The following is a 19,511-nucleotide window of genomic DNA, read 5'->3' as shown; positions in this document are numbered from 1 at the left end:
AAAAAAAAAAAAAAAAAAAAAAAAAAAAAAAAAAGAACAGGTCTAATGTGCCTTCCTTGGAGCCAAATGGGCAAAAATATAAGGATTACATCCCTTGCTTGGAATCTGCTACCAAAAGCTTTGTGTGACAAGAAACATTTCCGAGGCCTGTCTGAGGCCTCTCTGGGCAACAGATAGGAGCAAAGTTGCAGCATGAGGCTTCTGGAGGCACAAGGCCATTCGGGGGCGCCCGGCTCAGCCTAGCGCCTGGAGCCAGCATGCGCCTTTGGTGTGGGTGTGCTCTGTACTCTTTTAAGTCTTGGGACACTTCCTGTCCTGCAGGAACTTATGCAAGGACAGGACCCTGTATTTCTGGAATCTTCTGAGTGTTCTAAGGTAGCGGCATCACTGTCACGACCTGAAGGGCCTCTGCGTGGTGAGCAGAAGCTCACTCAGTTAGAGGGCGTCAGGTACCAGGTGGAGAAACACTGGACAACTGAGGTAAAAGTCTCCTGGGCAAAACACCCTGGGGAAAGCCAATTTCCAGGATGATGAAAGTTTTGAGTAAACCATAAATCCTAACTTAAAAGGAACCAGCAAAATCAACGCAGATAGAATTCCTCAGTCAGACAATGGTTTCGCCAGCCCCTCTGTGATATCACGCTTGGGTTCACAAATGAGAAGAAACAACTTGGGGTGCAGAAGCCAGCTGCCTTCTGCCCCTCCCTGAAAGCGCAGAATCTTTTCCTGCTGTGATCTGCCCAGAGCAGCCACACCAACGCCCATGTGACAGTGGGTTCATCCCTGGTTTTTGGTGACTTTTTCGTTTCTTCTTTGGAAGTCCAAGGTTTGTGAGGTTTCAGGACAAGATGATACAGCCTAGTTTGAGTCCCATCTGAGATGCTGTAGTGGGATTCACCATGGGCTTCAGAAGTCCACTAATGGGAAGACCTGCTGAGGGCACTAGTACAGCAATGAAATTTCCTGGAGATTCTGGGTTTAGTGGCTCGGGGCAGAGGCAGGAGAGGGTGTTCTGTCTCCTCCTCACTCAGGGGCTCTTCGAGGTCCGCACTCAGACTGGAGGCCAGGGCCCCTGCAAAGGAAGCAGAGAACTGCTAAGTCATGGAGGCAATGGAGGCTCTACGGCCACACAATTCAGGGAGGATCTGTGGCACTCGGAAGGGAGGGAAATTCCCAGGAGAAGGGTCTGGTGACCTCCTCCCACGCTATGCCGGCAAAGATGTTTGTTGAATGAATAAATACATGAATGTCTTTCTTCTTATTCTTTGCTCTGGGCTTTTCTACAGCATAAAAGAAGCTATGGATCATGTGAAATTAATTCAGACTTACTGTCCAATTCATAAGTAAAGAATGAAGAGAAAAGGCATCTGGTCATAGTGAAAGGGAGGAAGAGCCGCTGAAGAAGCAGTGGCTGGAGTCAATGGAAAAGCCCGTGAAACTTCAGAGGACACTCTGCAGATCCCTGGCGGTGTTCCTGGAATCTCCACTTGTTTACATATCAATATTCTACACAATGAGTTACAACTCAATTATTCCCCAAAGGGCCTAAGACTAGAGGTCAGGACTAAATTGCTTGTCTGAATGAGTCCAGATGAGCATACAGCTGTTCAGCACCGGAGGGAAAAGGAATAAAATTAAAACCTGCGCATCTGCATCCCGCGCTTCCCCAGGGCTGCCGTCGGCATGCTCAGAGGAATACAAGAATGCCTGCTGCAACACCGAGCCACTGTTGCGGGTGGAGCTGGGTCTCCCCTAGGGCCGTTCTGCCAGCGAGAGGATTATTTCATCACCCTTCCCCTTGTAGCGTATTTTTAAACCCTGTTGTATTATGCCCCAAGTTTCCTGCATGACCTCTGCTGGGAACAAACCTCAAAAGCAGTTTCCACATCTTCCTCCCTGCGTGATTCACTTGCAGGGCTTTGGCCTTTGAAAAGTATTATTATTAGTGGCATTTGAAATTAATTTAAGTAGGTTATTTTATTCACAGACAGCATCTTTTTTCATTCTCTGAACTTACCTTATTGTTTCTAGGAAGAGTTTCAATACTTGCAAACATGCTTGGACCTATGGAAGCAACCTGGCTCAGGGTGTTCTGAAATTCAGTACTTTCAGAGTCCAGGGGCTTCACTGTTGCCTCCCTTCTTCTAGGCTCGGTAAGGTCGGGCAGACAGAGAAGGCCCACTATTCTCACTATTCTCATCTTTAAAACAGGCTGCAGCCGGGCGCAGTGGGGGGATCAGCCCAGGAGTTCCAGACCAGCCTGGGAAACATAGTGAAACCCCAGCTCTACAAAAACATTGCAAAACGTATCCAGGCATGGTGGTGCACACCTGTAGTCCCAGCTATGTGGGAGGCTGAGGTGAGAGGATTTTGAGCCTGGGAGGTCAAGGCTGCAGTCATAGCACCACTGTACTCCAGCTTAGGTGACAAAGTGAGACCCAGTCTCAAAAAAAACACCACACTAGAAAAACCCCGGAACACAAAAACAGGCTGCTTCTGACAAAAGCAGCACAGCTAGACCATCATTCACAGGAGAAGCTGGATTGTTACGAGGCATCTCTCCATCCCCTTGTAGCTGGTGGTGGGCACTGGCATTTAATCCAGGGTGTGGGGCAGCGTGGGAGAACAGACTTGATTTAATCCCAGACAATATTCCAACAACCCAGCCCACTATGGTGATTAGATTGATTAGAATAAAGGAGCAAAAAAAAAAAAAAAAAAAAAAAAAAAAAAGAAAAGAAAAGCAAGTAAATGAAAGATATAAAGTGAGATCCAAAGAGGAAGCGCCAACCTTTGCTAATTCTGGATTCGAAGGAAAACATTTTAGTTCCTCTACCCCACCCACTCACCCAGGGAGGATAAAGAGGGAAAGAGGGTGCACCTCGCGTTCCTGCAGATGGACAGAGGGACGCCAGCTTTGTCCCGCTAAGTGAGCCTGGAGAAGTGCAGGAAGCTCTGCAGAGAAGGGGGCCTGTGCACCTGAAAGCAGGGATCCCATGGCCAGGGGCAAAGGGCAAAGCCACCCCTGCAGCTGGGCTGGAGCCAGTGCCACAGTGCCCTACACATGCCTCTGGTCCCCAGCTTTCCGCTGGGACATTGTCATCTGCATTGGGCCCTTGTGCCACAGCACCCTGTGGTGGGGAGGTGGCAGCTGCAGGACGGGTAGGCAGGACACAAGGTAGGGCCGCCTTCCTATGACACGTCCACTCGCAGCTGTGGCTCCACTCGTACTGCCTCTTCCCGGTGATGGAAGCCATGGATTTATTCACAGGACACTCGAACCTCACCTCCCGACTTTGGCGGCAGAAGCAGAACATGCATGGACATGGGGGTCTCAGCAAATGCAAAGTTTTGCAGCAAAGTGCCCTGCTCAGAGGGGACTGTACAGCCCTCTTCTGCCCTATCTTGACATGAGCACCTGGGCTCTGAGGCTCGTGTCACCTGCTGGGGCTGACACAAGTGACCCCAGTTTGGGACAATACCAGGCCTGAGCTTAAGCCATGGGTGATGGGAAGAGAAAGGGCAGCTGGCTGGAGGGTCGGCTGGCTGTGGCGCCGGCTGCTCCTCTGGCCTGCAGGTCCAACAGCCCTGCCTGGCAGAGGAGGGTGAAGGTTTGGATAAACCAACAAATCTGGACCCTAACATCCCACTTCCATATTTACTGAGACAAAGTGACTGGTTCTGTGCTTTGCATTCCACTGTGGGTGACAGGCTCATGAATGACAGCTCGCTCACTTGCTTTCTCCTGTGAACGGCACTGCCATGATCTTGGTCATTACCAACTGCTTGCCTTCCACCTGTGAGCCTGGGAGGTGGTGCAGCCCAGGCCACACGGGACAGGGTTTTCAGACAGCCCTGCCAAGGCAGCTACCATCCATCAGAGCGCTGCAGGCAGGGCCTGGACCCCAGACCCAGGACAGAAAGGCGGGCTGGGAAGGTCACACCTGCCATGGCCAGCCTATCCTCTGGGTCCTAGACGGCAGCGCATCCCTGTGTCTCCACCCTCTGCACTCGCAGCTTTTATCTGCTTTTCCTTCCCCAGCTGTTCCATTCAGCAGCCCCCGCCACAACCTGCCCTCCCCGTGTGGAGGCCTCAGAGGCCTCCATTAAGGCTGGCGGCCAAAGGCCGGCCCAGCACGTGCCCTGTCTTATCGGCCCATCTCAAGACCCTGCTCCTCCAGGCCTGGGCAACAAAAAAGGGGGTGGCCCCTGTGCCCACTGGCTCTCTACAGCCCCACACACAAAAGGGCAGGTGACAAAGACATTTTCCGGGATGGCAGGTGTTGGTGTTGGATTCTTCCCCGAGTGCACGGGCAGAAGAAAGGCAAGGCTGGGCTTCCCCGGGCAGCGCAGACATGCAGGGGCAGGAGTGCGGGCAGCGCCGCTCGGGAGGGGAAGGCCCAGGAGGGCGAGGAGCACCGAGGGTCCGCTACCGAGGGCAGCCGGTTAGAAAAGTCCCACCCCCTCCCCAAAGCAGGGTGGCTGGACAAATCCACTGAAGTGTCTGTCTTACCTTGCTCAAATATTGTAATGAGACCTTTACGTGTTTTAATCTGAAGGGAAAGAACACAAAATCGAGTGAATACATACACAGCAGCCCACAGCTCCAACTTGATCATTAACACAGTGCTAATAATACATTTATCCCTGAGCTGCCCAAGCAGTTTTGCAGCCTTGTCAATCAGTAAAAACTGAAAACTCACTTGAAAACGCTACTTGATAGGACAAAATAGAAGCCGATGTCATGTTTGCAAATGTGAAATGAGAGAGACATGAACACTCCCAGGGTCTATGCATGCAGACCCTGTCAGGAGCCCCACAGATGCTGAACTGCATTGACAGCTATATCCTTTTCCTGCTCTCCAACTTTTCCTGACTGATTTTGTTTAAAATACAAAGATAAAAGTGTTTTCAAGACAAGCATTTGAAATTCAATGGATGACCTGAAAAAATAATTGAAACCCCTTAGGTGGGCAAGTTTACATGTCTCCCAGCTTCATTTTACAGGTTTCTGAGTTACGCACAGTGTGTTAATACTGGTGTCACCTGCAATATGACAGTCCTCAGGGAGGGAACACACAGCATCCTGTGCGGAGGAAAGCTTGGGAGGGGACCCTGGAGCAGGAAAATTGGACCATAAGGTCACTCTCACCCACAGAGCAGCAGGGTCTCAGCAGTCACCCAGAACTGAGGGGGATCTTAGCTTTTCTATGCTTTGTGAGAGGTTCTTCCACGCCTTCCACACCATCCTATTTTCTACAGCAGGGTTTCCTCGGTGAATGCATCCTCTTTCTGCATCAGGCAGTAGTTTCTCCTGAACTCTCAGCCCCCACAACTCTCCTGAATTCTGTGTCAATAGACAACCATCAAATCCAGACAAAGGACATTTATCAGCGATGTGGACCATTCTCTGCACAGCCACAGTTGTAAACATAGATTTTCTGCTGACCCCCTCTGCCAAGGCTGGCACAGTGACACGGGCAAACTTCTAAGATGGTGGCTCCAGCAGCCATCAGGAGGAGACCACTAACATTCTCTTAGCCAAGGCTCCATGAAAGAAATGTGCACTGCTATGGAGACATCTTTTCCAATTTATTGATGAAAACTGTCCCTTTCTCCCAAGAAAATTAATTGGGGTTAGGAGATTCTGGATCAATAACTGATCATGGCTTGTGTACGATCCTTGGTCTGACTCCCACCCACCGTGAACACCGTTCCTTCTCCACACTCAGTCTGACTCCCACCCACCGTGAACGCCGTTCCTTCTCCACACTCGGTCCGACTCCCACCCACCGTGAACGCTGTTCCTTCTCCACACTCGGTTGTGCTCTTTGGGCACAAGAGGCTCTGGGCTGCTGCTGAATGTTGGTCACAGACTAGAATGTTTTCCGCGGATCCTCTGGAAGATTTAATGGTTTAGATTTCTGATTCCCCCCAGTGCACTGTGCTGCAGGGCCCCCATTTCCCCTCATGGAAGAAGGCAAACATAGAGCATATCTGCGTGGGTCTTCCTTGAGTTGAGGAAGTTCGGCTTTTAGAGCACCATGCCACTGACACCCTCCAGTGTGAGCAAAGGGTCTCTTTATGAAGGGGCTCCTTGATCTCACTCCTCTGCAGCCCCTCAGCCCTGGTTATGCTGTGTGTACAGGCACCCGATTGGTAGACACCAAGAAAGCAGATGGCGCAGCTAACAATGGAGGACTTGTTTGTAATTGCTGATGAGGACTGGGTTGCCCCTCTCCTGTGTGTCCCCAGACGCAGCCTGGTGTGGTGTGCTGGACCACAAAGAATGTCTCAGTAACTGCCAATCCATGGTTGAGTTAAGGAGATGCAAAGACAGAGACAGTTGGGGGCTGCCTTGATTATTCCATGGGGCTCAAATGTCACTTGCCCTTGACACACGGCAGTGCTCCCAAAGGGTGGGGTTCCAGTCGTGGAGCAGAGGAGTAAGCTGTCAGCTTCTTGATACATCTCTGGGGTATGCACAGGGCACTGACCAACCTGGGCAGTGTGGAGGGCACCTGGAGGGCAATGTGCTTGGAGATGGGGGTTGGGAAGAGGCCAGGAGGGATCTGACGCCTGGTGGGGATAGGGGAGAGACACAAAACCTAACTGTCCTATCCCTTTGTCGAATGGGCCCCAGATATGTGCCAGGCACTGTTTTCGGCTCTGGGTTACAGTGGTGACCAAAGCAGATGAAACCGCTGCCTTTGGGGGATCTGGGAGAAAAGTTACAGCATGCAGGCTAATGAGGGGATATCACCCCTTGGGGTGGCAAAATAGCCTACTCTTTATATGCGTACAGCACAGGTATAAGTACTGTAAGTAAGCAGATACACGGCGTTTCTGTGCTGTTTCAGGGGAGGGGACCAATTAGGAAACCAAAATGTCTCAGAAGGCTCCACGGTGGGGTGATAATGGATAAAAGGTTGTGACAGCCGGGCTCGGTGGCTCACCTGAGGTCAGGAGTTCAAGACCAGCCTGGCCAACATGGTGAAACCCTGTCTCTACTAAAAATACTAAAAAATCAGCTGGGTGTGGTGGCGGGCGCCTGTAATCCCAGCTACTTAGGAGGCTGAGGCAGGAGAATTGCTTGAACTGGGAAGGTGGAGGTTTCAGTAAGCCAAGATGGTGCCATTGCACTACATTCTGGGCAACAGAGCGAAACTCTGTTCCAAAAAAACAAAACAAAACAAAAAAAGTTGTGACACTGGGTTACAGGGTTAGTGTGTGTTTTACATTCGAAGTCATTTTTACCTATTTGTGGGGCTGGGAATCGAAGCCAGCCCCACTCATATCTAAGAGCAGTTGAGCAAGACTCCTCGGGGACAGCCCTTAACAGTTTAACTCAGACACCAAAAGGCCAAACTGTGGCCAACTGGCAGCTCAGACGCAGAGTTGAGCTGCAGGAATCCAGAAGTCACTTTTGAAGAAAGATGTCTTGCTTCTTCCGCCTTGTGTGACTTCTCTGATACTCTGGATATCAACAGGGATTTAAAGCAGGACAGGAAACAAGAGGCTGGCTGGAGATGTGTTGTGTTCTGTGTGGCTCCACCTAGCAAAGGCGCTCCAGGAATTGGTGGGCCTTTCTATGGCATGCTTTCTCCAGCTGTACTCACTGGGACAGCAAGAGAGCAAGGCTTTGAACCAAGTTTCTTGCCTCTGAGGAAAGGCTGCCATCCAGAACTGCCACCTGGGATGATGCTGGGCAGGGTCAGACAAGAAATGCGGCTGCCTGTCCCTGGATCCTGGTTACTGAACAGTCAGTGTGGAAAATGATTAGCTGGTTCAAGATAATTAGGAAAGAGAATGATTTTGAGAGCTGGCATGGATGAGGGAGAGAAAGAGTGGACTAGGGCTCCAGCTTTAGGCAAGTGCTAAATATCCTACCAGCAGGAAGGCGGACAGAGTGGGAGATCAGAGAGCTGTCTGGGCTATTCAGATCCCTTGGAATGGCTCTGAGGAAGGGAACAGGTGCAGGCAGTGGATGGGGTAAGCCCACACACTCAACACTGGCAACCCAAGGCCAGTGGGAATTAGCCAGCCTAATTAACATCTCCGAATGGCCCAAGGATGGCTTCCAGTATTTCCAATCCAGCAGCAGTGGCTGTGTCCCGGCCCTGGCTCTGACTCTGGGTTTGGCTTCCTCTTTCTGGTTGTTGGTCTTGCCCATCACCCATGGTTCAGAAGCCGAAAGCTGAGACAGCTGAACCGGCAGGAAGGGAGGGAAGAAGGGAAAGTGCATGAAGCGTGTGCCTGTATACATGCTGCTCCCGTGCCGGGGCTAAGTGAGCAGGTGGATCATTGATAAAATAATTTTCCCGGCATTTTTTTCTTTCTCTTCCATGACTATAATGTACTTGTGTGGCTCTATTACTAAATTAAACTAAATTATAAATTTAAAATTAATATCTTGGTGTCAACTTTCTTGTTAGGCCATCATAAAGAAACGTTTCCAGACCCTCTCTCACTCTCACAGAACATAAGCACCGAGATTTCCGCTGCATCTTAGCCATGGGAAGTCTGTGTACTTTACCAGACTGAAGTCACATGAGTGAATGGCCACAGAGGACCTGAACGTTCCCAGCAGCAATATTCACAGTGACCAAAAGTGGAAACAGCTCAAATGTCCATCAACAGATCAATGGACCAACAAAATGTGGTCTATCCATACAGTAGAATATTTGGCAATAAAAATAAATGGAATACTGATATGGGCTACACATGGAGGCACCTTAAGAATATGCTAAGAGAAAGAAGTCAGCCACCAAAGACTACATATGGGATGATTTTATTTATATGAAATGTCCAGAATGGGCAGGTCCATAGACACAAAAAGTGGATTCGTGGTTGTTTAGAGTTGAGGGGTGGGCGGGAAGCAGGGGGATTGACTATCGGCAGGCTGTTTAAAGGGGGATGAAATGTTATAGAATTTGATTGTGGTAATGGTTGCATAACCTAATGAACAGACCAAAAACACTGACTTGTATACTTCATGTGGCTGAACTGCATGATATGTGAATTAGATCTCAACAAGCTGGTTTTTAAAATGGCAAAATAAAATAGAAGGTGGTCTGGGTGGCACTACTATTCCCATGATTCCAAAAGTGACACAACAGAAATGGCTCCGAGATTTCAGGAAAAAAATCCCCCGGGGGCACCCAGGCAAGCAGGGGAACGAGGGCAGCTATGAAGTTCTGCAGATGCCACCAGCACCTCTCCTGCTGTGCCTCGCACCATCCTCAAAGCAAAGAGGGCCACCCCACCAATAGCACACTGCTTTTCAGTGACTGGTTTTCCCTTCCAGGTGGTCTCCCAAGCTTATTCTAACTTGAATTGATCTGTTTTAAAACAACTCAGGAGTGACTGCGGCAGTGAGGTGGGATTACCGTGTGATTTGTCCCAAGATACACTGGGAGTGTGTGCGCCACTCAGGACTATATTTTTAAAATTTCCCTAATAATCAACAGCTCAAGAAAATGTAGCGGTTAAATCCAGGGTGATTGTGGGAGGACAGTGAGTTCTAGGTATTTGTCTGAGGTGTCTGAGGAAACACTGCAGAAGCAATGGATGTGTCTGGTAGTTCCACTGATAAAAATTGTCTTGTCTTCAGAAAGGAATTTTGACCCATAATTAAGATACTTGTTATATGTGAATTATTTCTCTGGTGCTCCTTTTGAATTGTAAAGTAGGCAACCCTTTAGTTAAATTTCTCAGTTATCTGTGCCAAAGTGGGTGTGCCTTTGCCACTGTAAAAACTGTACAGGTCACACATTCTAGAAAACAGTCCTTTCTGCCTTCAGGGAGGAACATTTTGCCATTGCCACTGAAGAAGGGCTCCTCTCTGCCACTGGGTTGTTCATTCCTGTGGGTGGGTCCCCCACAGCAGACACGGAAAGGCAGGGGGGCTGTAGGGTGGAGCAATGAGTCCTGTCTGAGAATGAAGAGGCCTAAGTGCTCGAGCCCTGGTCGGGACATGAACAGCCACCTGGTGATGGAAAAACCAGCCTGCCTCCATTCTTCAACTGTCAGAGCAATCTTGCCCCATGGGAGGGGGACTCTGGGGAAAGCGTGCAGTAAATTGCAAATCTCTACACATACATAAAGAATGGTTGCAGTTCACAGAGTCCTAGAGACCATTTTTGTAAGAGTAAAAAAAGCTAGGGAGCCTTGGCCTCCCATCCTTCCCCTTCTGTGTCACTGAGGTGTTTAAAGTTTCTTGAAGTCACTTTCTGTGTAGCGGGGGGGGGGGGGGGGGGGGGGGTGGGGTGGCATCTGCGTGATTCTTCATGCACACCCGTACTCATGAGCGCTGGAACTCACAGGGGTCTGCAGGGTCTTGAGGGCAGGGTGGGACATGTGGCTGAGCTCCACGTCCTGCCTGTCTGGGCAATCCAGGATAGTGGCTGTGTTCTGTGGTGCTAGAGTGAGGGGGCACCGCTGAGGGCCCCTCTAGTGCCCCCTAGGGAATGTTCAGGCAGAACACCTCTTGTATGAGCATAACATCCATTCATGCACCAGACACATATGACATGCCTGTTGTGTGTCTGGAGATGGGAATACATGGCAAGTAAACTGTCATGGAAGTTGTCCCCCCCCCCCAAAAGTGCCTCCTCCCCACTGAAGCCTGACTGCCCTTTGTAGAAGAGTCATATCATAGCACTCTGCTGCTTCACAGTCTTTGTGTGCTGCCCAACTCACCAGAGCAAGAGCCAAGGTCTTGTCCTCTGCCCGCAAGGCCACTCTGACCTTCCTGTTCCTCCTGCCCACCAGGGCTTGCTCAGCTCTAAGTAGGCTGGGCTCCTTGTTCCTTGATTGTGCCGGGAAAGTCCCTGCCTCAGGCCCTTCCACCTGCTCTTTCCTGCCCCTCCCTCCTCATCGTTTCTCACATGCCGCCTTTCCAGGGAGGCCTTCTCTGGCCCCCTAGTTTAAAGTGCACCCCCACCGCAGGCGTGTTGGATTTTTCTCAGTGGCATTCCCGAGGCTCTTTCCCTGTTGTCTTTTCTCCTCAGCACTCTTCAGCTCCTGAGAGCAGGCACCGTCGTCTACTCCCCAGTCTGGAAGGTGAGCCTCCAGTGGAGGAAGGGCTCCTGTCTGTCTTGCCCATCTCTGCAACTGGCATATTCAGTGTTTGGTAAACATTTATGGGATGAATGTCTGAAAACCCACTTTTGTGGGCTTTATGAGACGCTCTGAGGAGTGAAGCTGCAGATCGCATCTACTGAAATTGTAGCAAAGGTGCGTCCCTCTGTGTCCCCAGGTCTTGAGTGGACCTGAGTTTTAATATCTCAATTTGGCCTGGAGCAAGTTGCTAGCTTTGGGTAAGTGGGAGAAAGAGCAGAGTCAGCCTAGCGGGCTGCAGATTTCCACTTCTGGTCTCCTCCTTCCTTCTCCGTGGTGATTGATTTCCTCTGGGACTCTCATGTGCGATGCTGTCGGGTCAGCGACTGTTACCCCAGTCCGGGGCGCCTGGCCTCACAAAGCTGCATGCCCACATGTTACCTGGAGGCTGTGGTGCTAACTGGAGTCGCGCTGTTTCTCCAGCTGCTCCTCTGCACCCTAGGGATGTAGCTAGGAAGCAGGGCTTCCCTAATGACTGCGCATGGGCTCTGGGATGCACGCTGACTGCAGGGTCTGCCCAAACACATTCAGCAGCAATGGCAAGGCAAGGTGTGCGCATTTCCTGTTCTGCCTGAGATTAGGGGTATGGGGCTTTCCAAGCCAGACCCGTAATTGCTTTTCCTTATCCTCAGGCAATCTCATAGATCACACAGTCCCACACAGGAGAAGACAGATGCTGGAATGGTGAAGACCACTGGTTGCCACCACAGGTCACAGCTGAGTGCTGCGGGAAAGGCAAGAGGAGCCTCTGCGTGGGGGCACAGGTAGGTGGAACATGTCCTTTATGCATCTGGATTCTATTATCTTACATTCTTGAAGTGGTCACAAAACAGGGTTTTCCCTACTCTTTCTTGGCATTGTCCACGGTGATGCTACTAGGTTTCTTGTGTACTGAGAATTTGGCCACATCAATGTTGTAAATACATAAAGTTATTTATTTCAAAATAGATGGGCATGTTTCCATTTTTAAGGGATTTTATTCCTTCAGCTGTTTCGAGGGACTTTAAAGGCTAATGGGCAAAAAGGAAGCGGCTTTTCTCTATAGAGAAAACCTGTGCTACTGACAGGTTTAGTTCCTGTTATTATCCTATATCTTCCTGGAAAAGGACAGTATAAAATATTCTTTCTTCTTTCTGTCAGAAGACTTAACTGCGAATAAGAGAGGTTCCATTTGGCCTCTGCTTTGGTTTGGCTGTTGCTGAACAGGAATTTGAGCAAAACCAGAGTCTTCTAGGAGGCCCCTCAGCAGCTGAGGTTGTGCATGTACCACCTGCTGAGCCAGGAGGACTTGAGGGCCACAGTCACGGTTCACAAGGAATGTGAACCTGGGGTGTCGGGAGCTCCAGGTTCTTCTGAAACAAATTCTCAAGGTTATTTCAAACAAGCTTTAATTAAGTTATTTCCAAAAATTGTCTCTGAGAAAAATTCCTGGTACCTGCCAGCCATCTCTTGGCAACTGCTAAAGCATCCCCTGAGCTGTAATTAGCAGTCAGGCAGGAGGAAGATGCCACCTGCACTTAAAACCCTGTAAGGACTGGGAACCCAGAACCTAACGCAGCATTTCACAGAAAAAGCTGCACCTTCAGAGTTCTGCCAAAGGAACAGATTCAGTGCAAGGTCGACACTTCAAAATGAATGATCTCAGGCCACTTCTTATTCTGGGAACCTGTGAATAGCCCCGGCATCAGCCCCAGAGTTGTCAGGAGTTGTCACTGTCCCCGCAGTGGCTCTGAAACATGTGGTTTCTTTCTCTCTGCTCTTCTCACATTTACTATCCTCTATCTTTTTATTTTTGTCCATGGGCCTTCCAGTTCTCAGACATTAGGCAATGTGCGGAAGTTTCAAACCGGCTGGCAGGATGCTTAGTAGAATATCTAACACACACGAGACAAGTTTTCATTCTCCTCAAGTTCACAAGGCAAATGACATGGTTCATCTCAGGGAAATCTCAACCCAACTGGCCTAAACCACTGGCTGGCTATCTTTCTGACATGGGTTATAGTTTGGAGGAAACTTATCTGGGCTTATTAATAGCCATTTCTTGTGGCTCATGAGTATCTGCTTTTCTCCAATAAGACTTCAAGCTTCACAAGGGAAGGAGAGACACAGGCCTGCATGAGATTCCCAGAGCTTTACTCTGTGTTGCCTGAAGTGCCCTGCACAGTCCTGCTCAGTGGCAGCCTCCAGGGGCAACAGGGACCACATCAGAGATGGTAACATCTGACAGGTAGCAGCGGCGCTTTTCTAGCCAAGCAAATGAAAAGAATGCTTGTCTCATCTCTTCCAGAGCTGACCCCGAGGAGAGTAAAAAAGTTTTAAAAGAACAAAGGGATGAAGAAGCACGAAGCCTAAAGTGGTGCTAAACAGGGTGATCCATAATTCCCTTTAAAACCCTCGAGACCATCTACGAAAGCACCTTGAATCAAGTTTCAGCTACTCGGTCTGTGGATTCGCCGGCTCCTGACTTCCCCTGCTCCTGACTTCCCCTGCCTTTCTCCACACCGGCTTCTTATCAGATTTCTTGTCGGTGGCCCACTTTCACTAAGAGACTGGGAAGGAGGGGAGAGATGAAACATAATTATGAGTGTTTGCTCTGCATCTTGCATCAGGCCCACACATCTGCGGTCTAGAGACACACCTGTGCTACTTAAAGCAACAGCCTGATTCCTTTCTGTCCTCCTTTCTATTCACTCCTGTTGCACGTAGGAAAGAAATCCCATGTACCATTCTCTAAAGAATTTACAGTCCATTATGGAGAGGAGACACACACACGGGATAAAGGCTTATATATGCTAAGGAAAATCAAGATATACATAATCACAAGTTAGATGGCACTAAAATTAAGACCTAAATATTACAGAGAGGATTTAGGGCAGTGGTTCTCAGTCCTGCCTGCATGTTAAAATGTCCTCAGTTTTTTTTTTCTTTTTTCTTTTTTAAAATTCCACGCTCAAGCCACACCCCAGACCAATAAATCCGAATCTAGTGGAGGGACTCAAGCATCAGTATCTTTACAGCTTCACAGGGGATTCCAACGTGCAGCCAGAGTTGAGCACCACTGGGTCTTGGTGATGGAATGACAGCTAGTAAAAAAACTTTCTATCAATGTTGTTCCATCTTTGCAAGAAGAATACATCTTAAATTGGAAAAAATCAAAGCAAAAGTGGTCAAAGTCAAGCCAGTTATGAGGGAAGGAAGACTTGGGCTGTGTCCAGAAGGGATTAAGGGGGTAGAAGAAACATCTGTACAAGGCAGTTGTCTATAAGACGTGTGGCAACACTTTGGCCAGCTACAGCCAAGCGTGCTGAGGGTGCTGAGTGGGATGGCTGAGTTATTGAATAGATGGTGATATAAGATAACTTGTATTTAAGGAAGACTTCTCCGTCGGGTGCAGTAGCTCACGCCTGTAATCCTAGTACTTTGGGAGGCCGAGGTGGGCAGATCGCTTGAGCCCAGGAGTTCAAGACCAGCCTGGGCAACACGGTGAACCCCTGTCTCTATAAGAAATACAGAAATTAGCTGGATGTGGTGGCTTATGCCTGTAGTTCCAGCTACTGAGGAGGCTGAGGCTAGAGGATCGCTTGAGCCTGGGACGGGGAGGATGCAGTGGGCTGTACTAACACCACTCCAATCCAGACCTGGGCGACAGAGTGAGACCAAAAGGGAAAACTTCTGGATTATCTGAATAGAGTAAAATACGATTCTGGCCTTTAGTATTAATAAAGAGTTGGTAGCTATGGCTCTGATTATGGGATTATCACTATAGTGTGGGCACAGGGCTGGCATTTCCATGGGGAATGGGGATGTGAAGGTTGAGTTGGCCCTGATTCCAACTTGCCCATGACCTTCGGTGGTCATTTCATGGGTTGGTCTTCAGCTCACTCAAAATTAATGTGACAGGGTTAGACATGATCTTTCCTGAAGTCCCTTCTAGTTCAGCATTCTGTGATGTTCTTTGCTGGCTTCAGCAAAGTTATGGGGAAGTTGAACACATACAATTCAAAAGTAGTACTATTGATTAAAACCGTATTAAGACCACTTTAACAGGGAGAGATGAATACAAATGGAACGAGTCTGTCACATGACTATCCTTTCAATGAGCGGGGAAACTCTTTTTTGGGGTTTGGGTTAGGATTTACTGGTGCTGTTTCTAGGAATTAACTTGATTATTAACTGCTCGGTGAAAGAGCCAAGGAAGATTACCTGTCAGGACTGCATGCAGAATGACAAGACTGCATATGGTGTGGAGGCCTTACCAAGCAAAAGCTGGGTGTAGCCGTATCTCTCTGGGCAAAGGCTGGTAAGTTCTAAGAGGAGTTTGTGTAGTGTCTACATCATAGATGTGCTTTGAGGCAAATGTGTAACGTAAGTGCCTCCATCTGCAGTTTTAGGAGAAGATTTTACTGGCCACCAAAATGACTCAGTGACACCAGGCAGAGTCTTCTGGTCAAGGTTCTGCAAACTTAACATAATGACTGTGTTGTAGAAGAAAAGCTACAAAAGTCTTTTTCATTAGGTAAGTGGCATAATAACCCTTTCCACGAGGGCGTCGAAGCAATTGTGTGAAAGATGAAAGTTTGCAGTTTTGTGCAATAGCAGGAATGGCAGCGGCATCCTAAGACCGACTCAGACTAATCTGGTTTAAGCTCCAAATACGACCTACATTAAAAGTGGCAGACTCTGATGAAGCATAGTGAGGAATTTTCTCCCATGTGTTCTAAATCCTGCAGCCTTTACAATCCAGCCTATCATAAAGGAGGAAGTATTTCTGACCATATCTTGGAGAAATCAAATGCTGTGTTTATGCAGGGCTAACAAATAAACAAAGATCTGTGCTCCCTCTGCTGGCTCTCTATAGCAATATTGAAGGAGAAAGGAACCATACGTAGTATTGGCATCTTCAGTAAACACAAGTCAGTTTGGGTATTCTGAGAAGAACCACTCATTAACTTGGTTTTGAACATTCTTTGGGAAAAATCTATCTTTATCAACTTCTGACAAAGGCACTTGGAAATTCTTAAAATTAGGTATTAAATGAGACATACCTGTAGCCCTTGGCTACCAGATTGCTAGCTGTGACTGTAATAGTGATCTGGGGATTGATTTATCAGCAGACACAAGTGGATTCCTCCAAGATTTTTAGATCCAGACACAATCTTTAAGGCAGTTCTGAAAAAAAATCTCAGGTCCAATGTAAAGTTCCTTTTTTCTCTTTTATAAGAGCAACTTCCAAAAAGTAAAGATTTACACTATTTATATCTTTTCTGATAATGTCAAACACTAGACTTGATTTTCCAAATCATTAGCATGCAGAAGAATGACCTCATGGTGAACAGATGCACTTGGCTGTGAGCTGCAGTGATTACATCAGTCCCTCCCAGCAGTCGAGGGTGCCCATTCCAGTTAACCCTTTCAAGGCCTCTCTGCTGGTCCCTCTTTCTTGGTGATACGATTGAAAACACAAATTTAGTCCCCCACCTCAATATGTGTGTGTGTGTGTGAGAGAGAGAAATGTACATGTGTATATAAATGTATTTATACATAAAACATATATATGTTAACTGTAACCAATATTTTGACACTAGCTACCTTTTAGATTATTTATATTTATTGTTGGTCAAAAAAGGAAGGTAAACTACAGTGCTGGGTAAAAAAGCAGTTGATATATCTTTACATGTCAGGTGTTATCAATACAAGTAATGGATGGAATAGATCCAAGGTAGATATGATGGTCTTTAAAAATATTTTCTGATTAGGAAAATAGATTTTGTTTTGAAAGCTCTTTGAAAAAAGCTAAGCACTCATATATTAGCAGCTACATCACCATGTGTGGTTGACAGCACATCCTGAACGGAAGCCTGTTCACCTGGCCAACCCCGTCCCCACAGGGCTTGTTGGGCGGATGGGTAACAGCACCTGGATGGGGGAAGTCAGAGGCAGAGGGCATTTTCCAACCATGGAACCTTCAGGCACAGGCCTCTCCCACTGAGCACACCTCTCACTTTCACTTCAGACTTAAAGGCTGATATTGGGGCTTTCCCTCTAGAAGTGGGGGCTGCATGCTGCTTTCTGGCTTGCTGCTACCAATACAGTGTGGAATGAATGCAGTGTTCAGGTGACGCTCCCTCTTCCTTAATAATAAAGCCCCTTGTGGTGAGGATACCAAGAAAACCTAGGAGCCACTAATTCCTCAGATTGTGCATATGCATGTGAGCCCAAGCCCAAGGCCCTGCTTTGATGACACTGAGGGCCAGAGATGGTCTGATTGGGTCCTAAGTGCACTGTGGGAGCTTAAGCTGCTCAGGGTCAATTTTTCCAGTTGGCTTATTGCTTGGAAGAACAGACTTCACCTCAATTTCTTAGTTTAAGCTGGCTGGCTCATCTGGGTTTGATCGCACTTGTCCCAAGAACATAACAGTGTAAACAAATGACAAATGTTTTCATCTGTAGAAGTAGTAACAGATAGTGGACAGGGATTCTTCAAAAGCGAAGCCAGTATGTAAATGAGAAGATGCTTCTGAAAACGTGCTTGTCTATGGTGCTGAAATGCTCCGTCCTCATTGTACTGCCCCACATTTCAGTTCAAATCAAGATTATATCTACTTCCTCCCTACTCAGTGTTATGAGGAGATATGCAAAGAATTAAAACAGAACATTATGCCTAGACTTAAAAATCACACTTAAGGATAGGAATGATAGACGTATACAAAATTTTCCCACTCAACACTGAATACCTTAAACCATGAACACTATGAAATGTAATACTGATGTTAATCATTTGAAAAGTGGAGGGAGTAGCATTTGTCTTGATATTCCATGTTTGGTTTCACGTTCCTTTTAGAAAAGTTCCAATGCCCACCATCACATGCTGTCAGAATCTTTATTCTGGTAAGCAATTTTCAAAAATATGACATTCTTGAAGAAGCCCATTGACAATCCTCTCCAAGTAGAGTTCTTAAAAACTTGAATTGCTCCTAGAATCTCCCCATTTCAATTGGTTTAAATAATCATGAATGTTTGGAAAAGATCAAATTAGTTTACACAGAGGCTAAAATATACATAGAAAACAAGGTCCATCATTATCCATTTTGATAATATCTTAATAATCTTAAGAATGTAACAGTTAAGGAATGAAAACATCGAGTTATTATTTACATGTTTGATTTTAAGAAATAAAAAGCTTTCTCAAGAGTTAAAAGAAACAAACAAACAAAAAAACAAGAAACAAAAAACAACCTGCACTGAAAAATCAAGTCCTCACGAAGAGGGGAATCATCTCATAAGGGTGGGAAAAGGCTGAACGAGATCTTTTAAAATTAGCTTTGCTACAGATCCCTCATGTTCTTGCACTGAAAATTAGAAACAATTTAAAATCTCTAGCCAGACTGAGTATGAAATCGTCATTTCCCTTGAAACGATTTTTTTTTTGTCTTAGATAGAATGTTGGCAGAGTGTATAAAAGAATTCAATTCACAGCTGTTCCACTTTTTTAATGTAAGAAACATTAATCAAAGCTTTAAGTTATAAGCTTTTCTCATGTTGCTTAGTATTCCAGTTCAACAAAGATCAATAGAGGCCATCCCAGTGTTCCTTGACGCCTCACCAGGAAGCAGAGGCGTGATTATGCAAATCGCGCTGCTCCTGCACCTCTGCCAGCCTGCTTATCTCCCAAGCCTTCTGCCTGCTGCTCCTGGCTCCCTGTGCAAGTGCGTGCCTCTCCCTCTTATCTCCCAACAAAGCTCAGAGAGGCGAGGATTGAGGCCAGCGATGTTAAACAATGATGCATGGCTGATTTTATTTGTAAGTGATTTATTTCACTGGATTTAATTTTTTTTCACTTTGTGTATAAGATATTTGTTAACGAATCAGAATAAGAGAAGTAAGGCAGTGTTCAGAGACAATTGACACAGGTTAGAAATCTATTAAGCACTCTAACAGTTGCATCTAAAGCAGTGGAAGAAGGAAGCTCCTCACTGAGAATTTCAACATGCATTGGCTAAATATCCCATTTACTCTCTGAAAGGCAATTAATCTGTAATTATATGCAGAAATTTACAAGTAATAATTCTATTATTTGAAAGAAACACACAGTAATCATATAATCTGTTCAAGTGGCGGTACATGTATTTTTCCCCCCAAGCTGGAAATATAAAAGAATAAAACCTAAAACAAGGAAATCTATGGAAACTTTCACAATTTTCCACTGGCCCTAATAAATGAAAATTATTGTAAGCTAGTTTCTAAACGGGTTCCACACCAGGTGCTGCTCCGGTGGGCGGCTTGTCCACATGACACAGACCACTCCAGAGAGACACACGCACACTGCATTGCTGTAATGATGGACCCCGGGACACTGTCCTTCCATGTCTCCTGCATTAATCCCTGACCCT

At 47.1% G+C, this 19,511-nt stretch overlaps 1 protein-coding gene across 1 annotated transcript in view; it reads right to left on the bottom strand.

The window, feature by feature from the left end:
• RALGAPA2 (Ral GTPase activating protein catalytic subunit alpha 2) overlaps nt 1-19,511 on the bottom strand; it is a 318,996-nt gene continuing 299,485 nt past the window's right edge. The window contains 1 exon segment of the mRNA XM_017882965.1: nt 1-1,072. Within this exon segment, the coding sequence (XP_017738454.1) occupies nt 918-1,072 (155 nt within the window). The 3' untranslated portion in view covers nt 1-917.

This window comes from Rhinopithecus bieti, unplaced genomic scaffold (genome assembly GCF_001698545.2).
Source record: "Rhinopithecus bieti isolate Rb0 unplaced genomic scaffold, ASM169854v2 scaffold_641, whole genome shotgun sequence".
In the NCBI taxonomy this organism is placed as follows: domain Eukaryota; kingdom Metazoa; phylum Chordata; class Mammalia; order Primates; family Cercopithecidae; genus Rhinopithecus; species Rhinopithecus bieti.
This window is presented reverse-complemented; position numbering and strand designations above follow the sequence as displayed.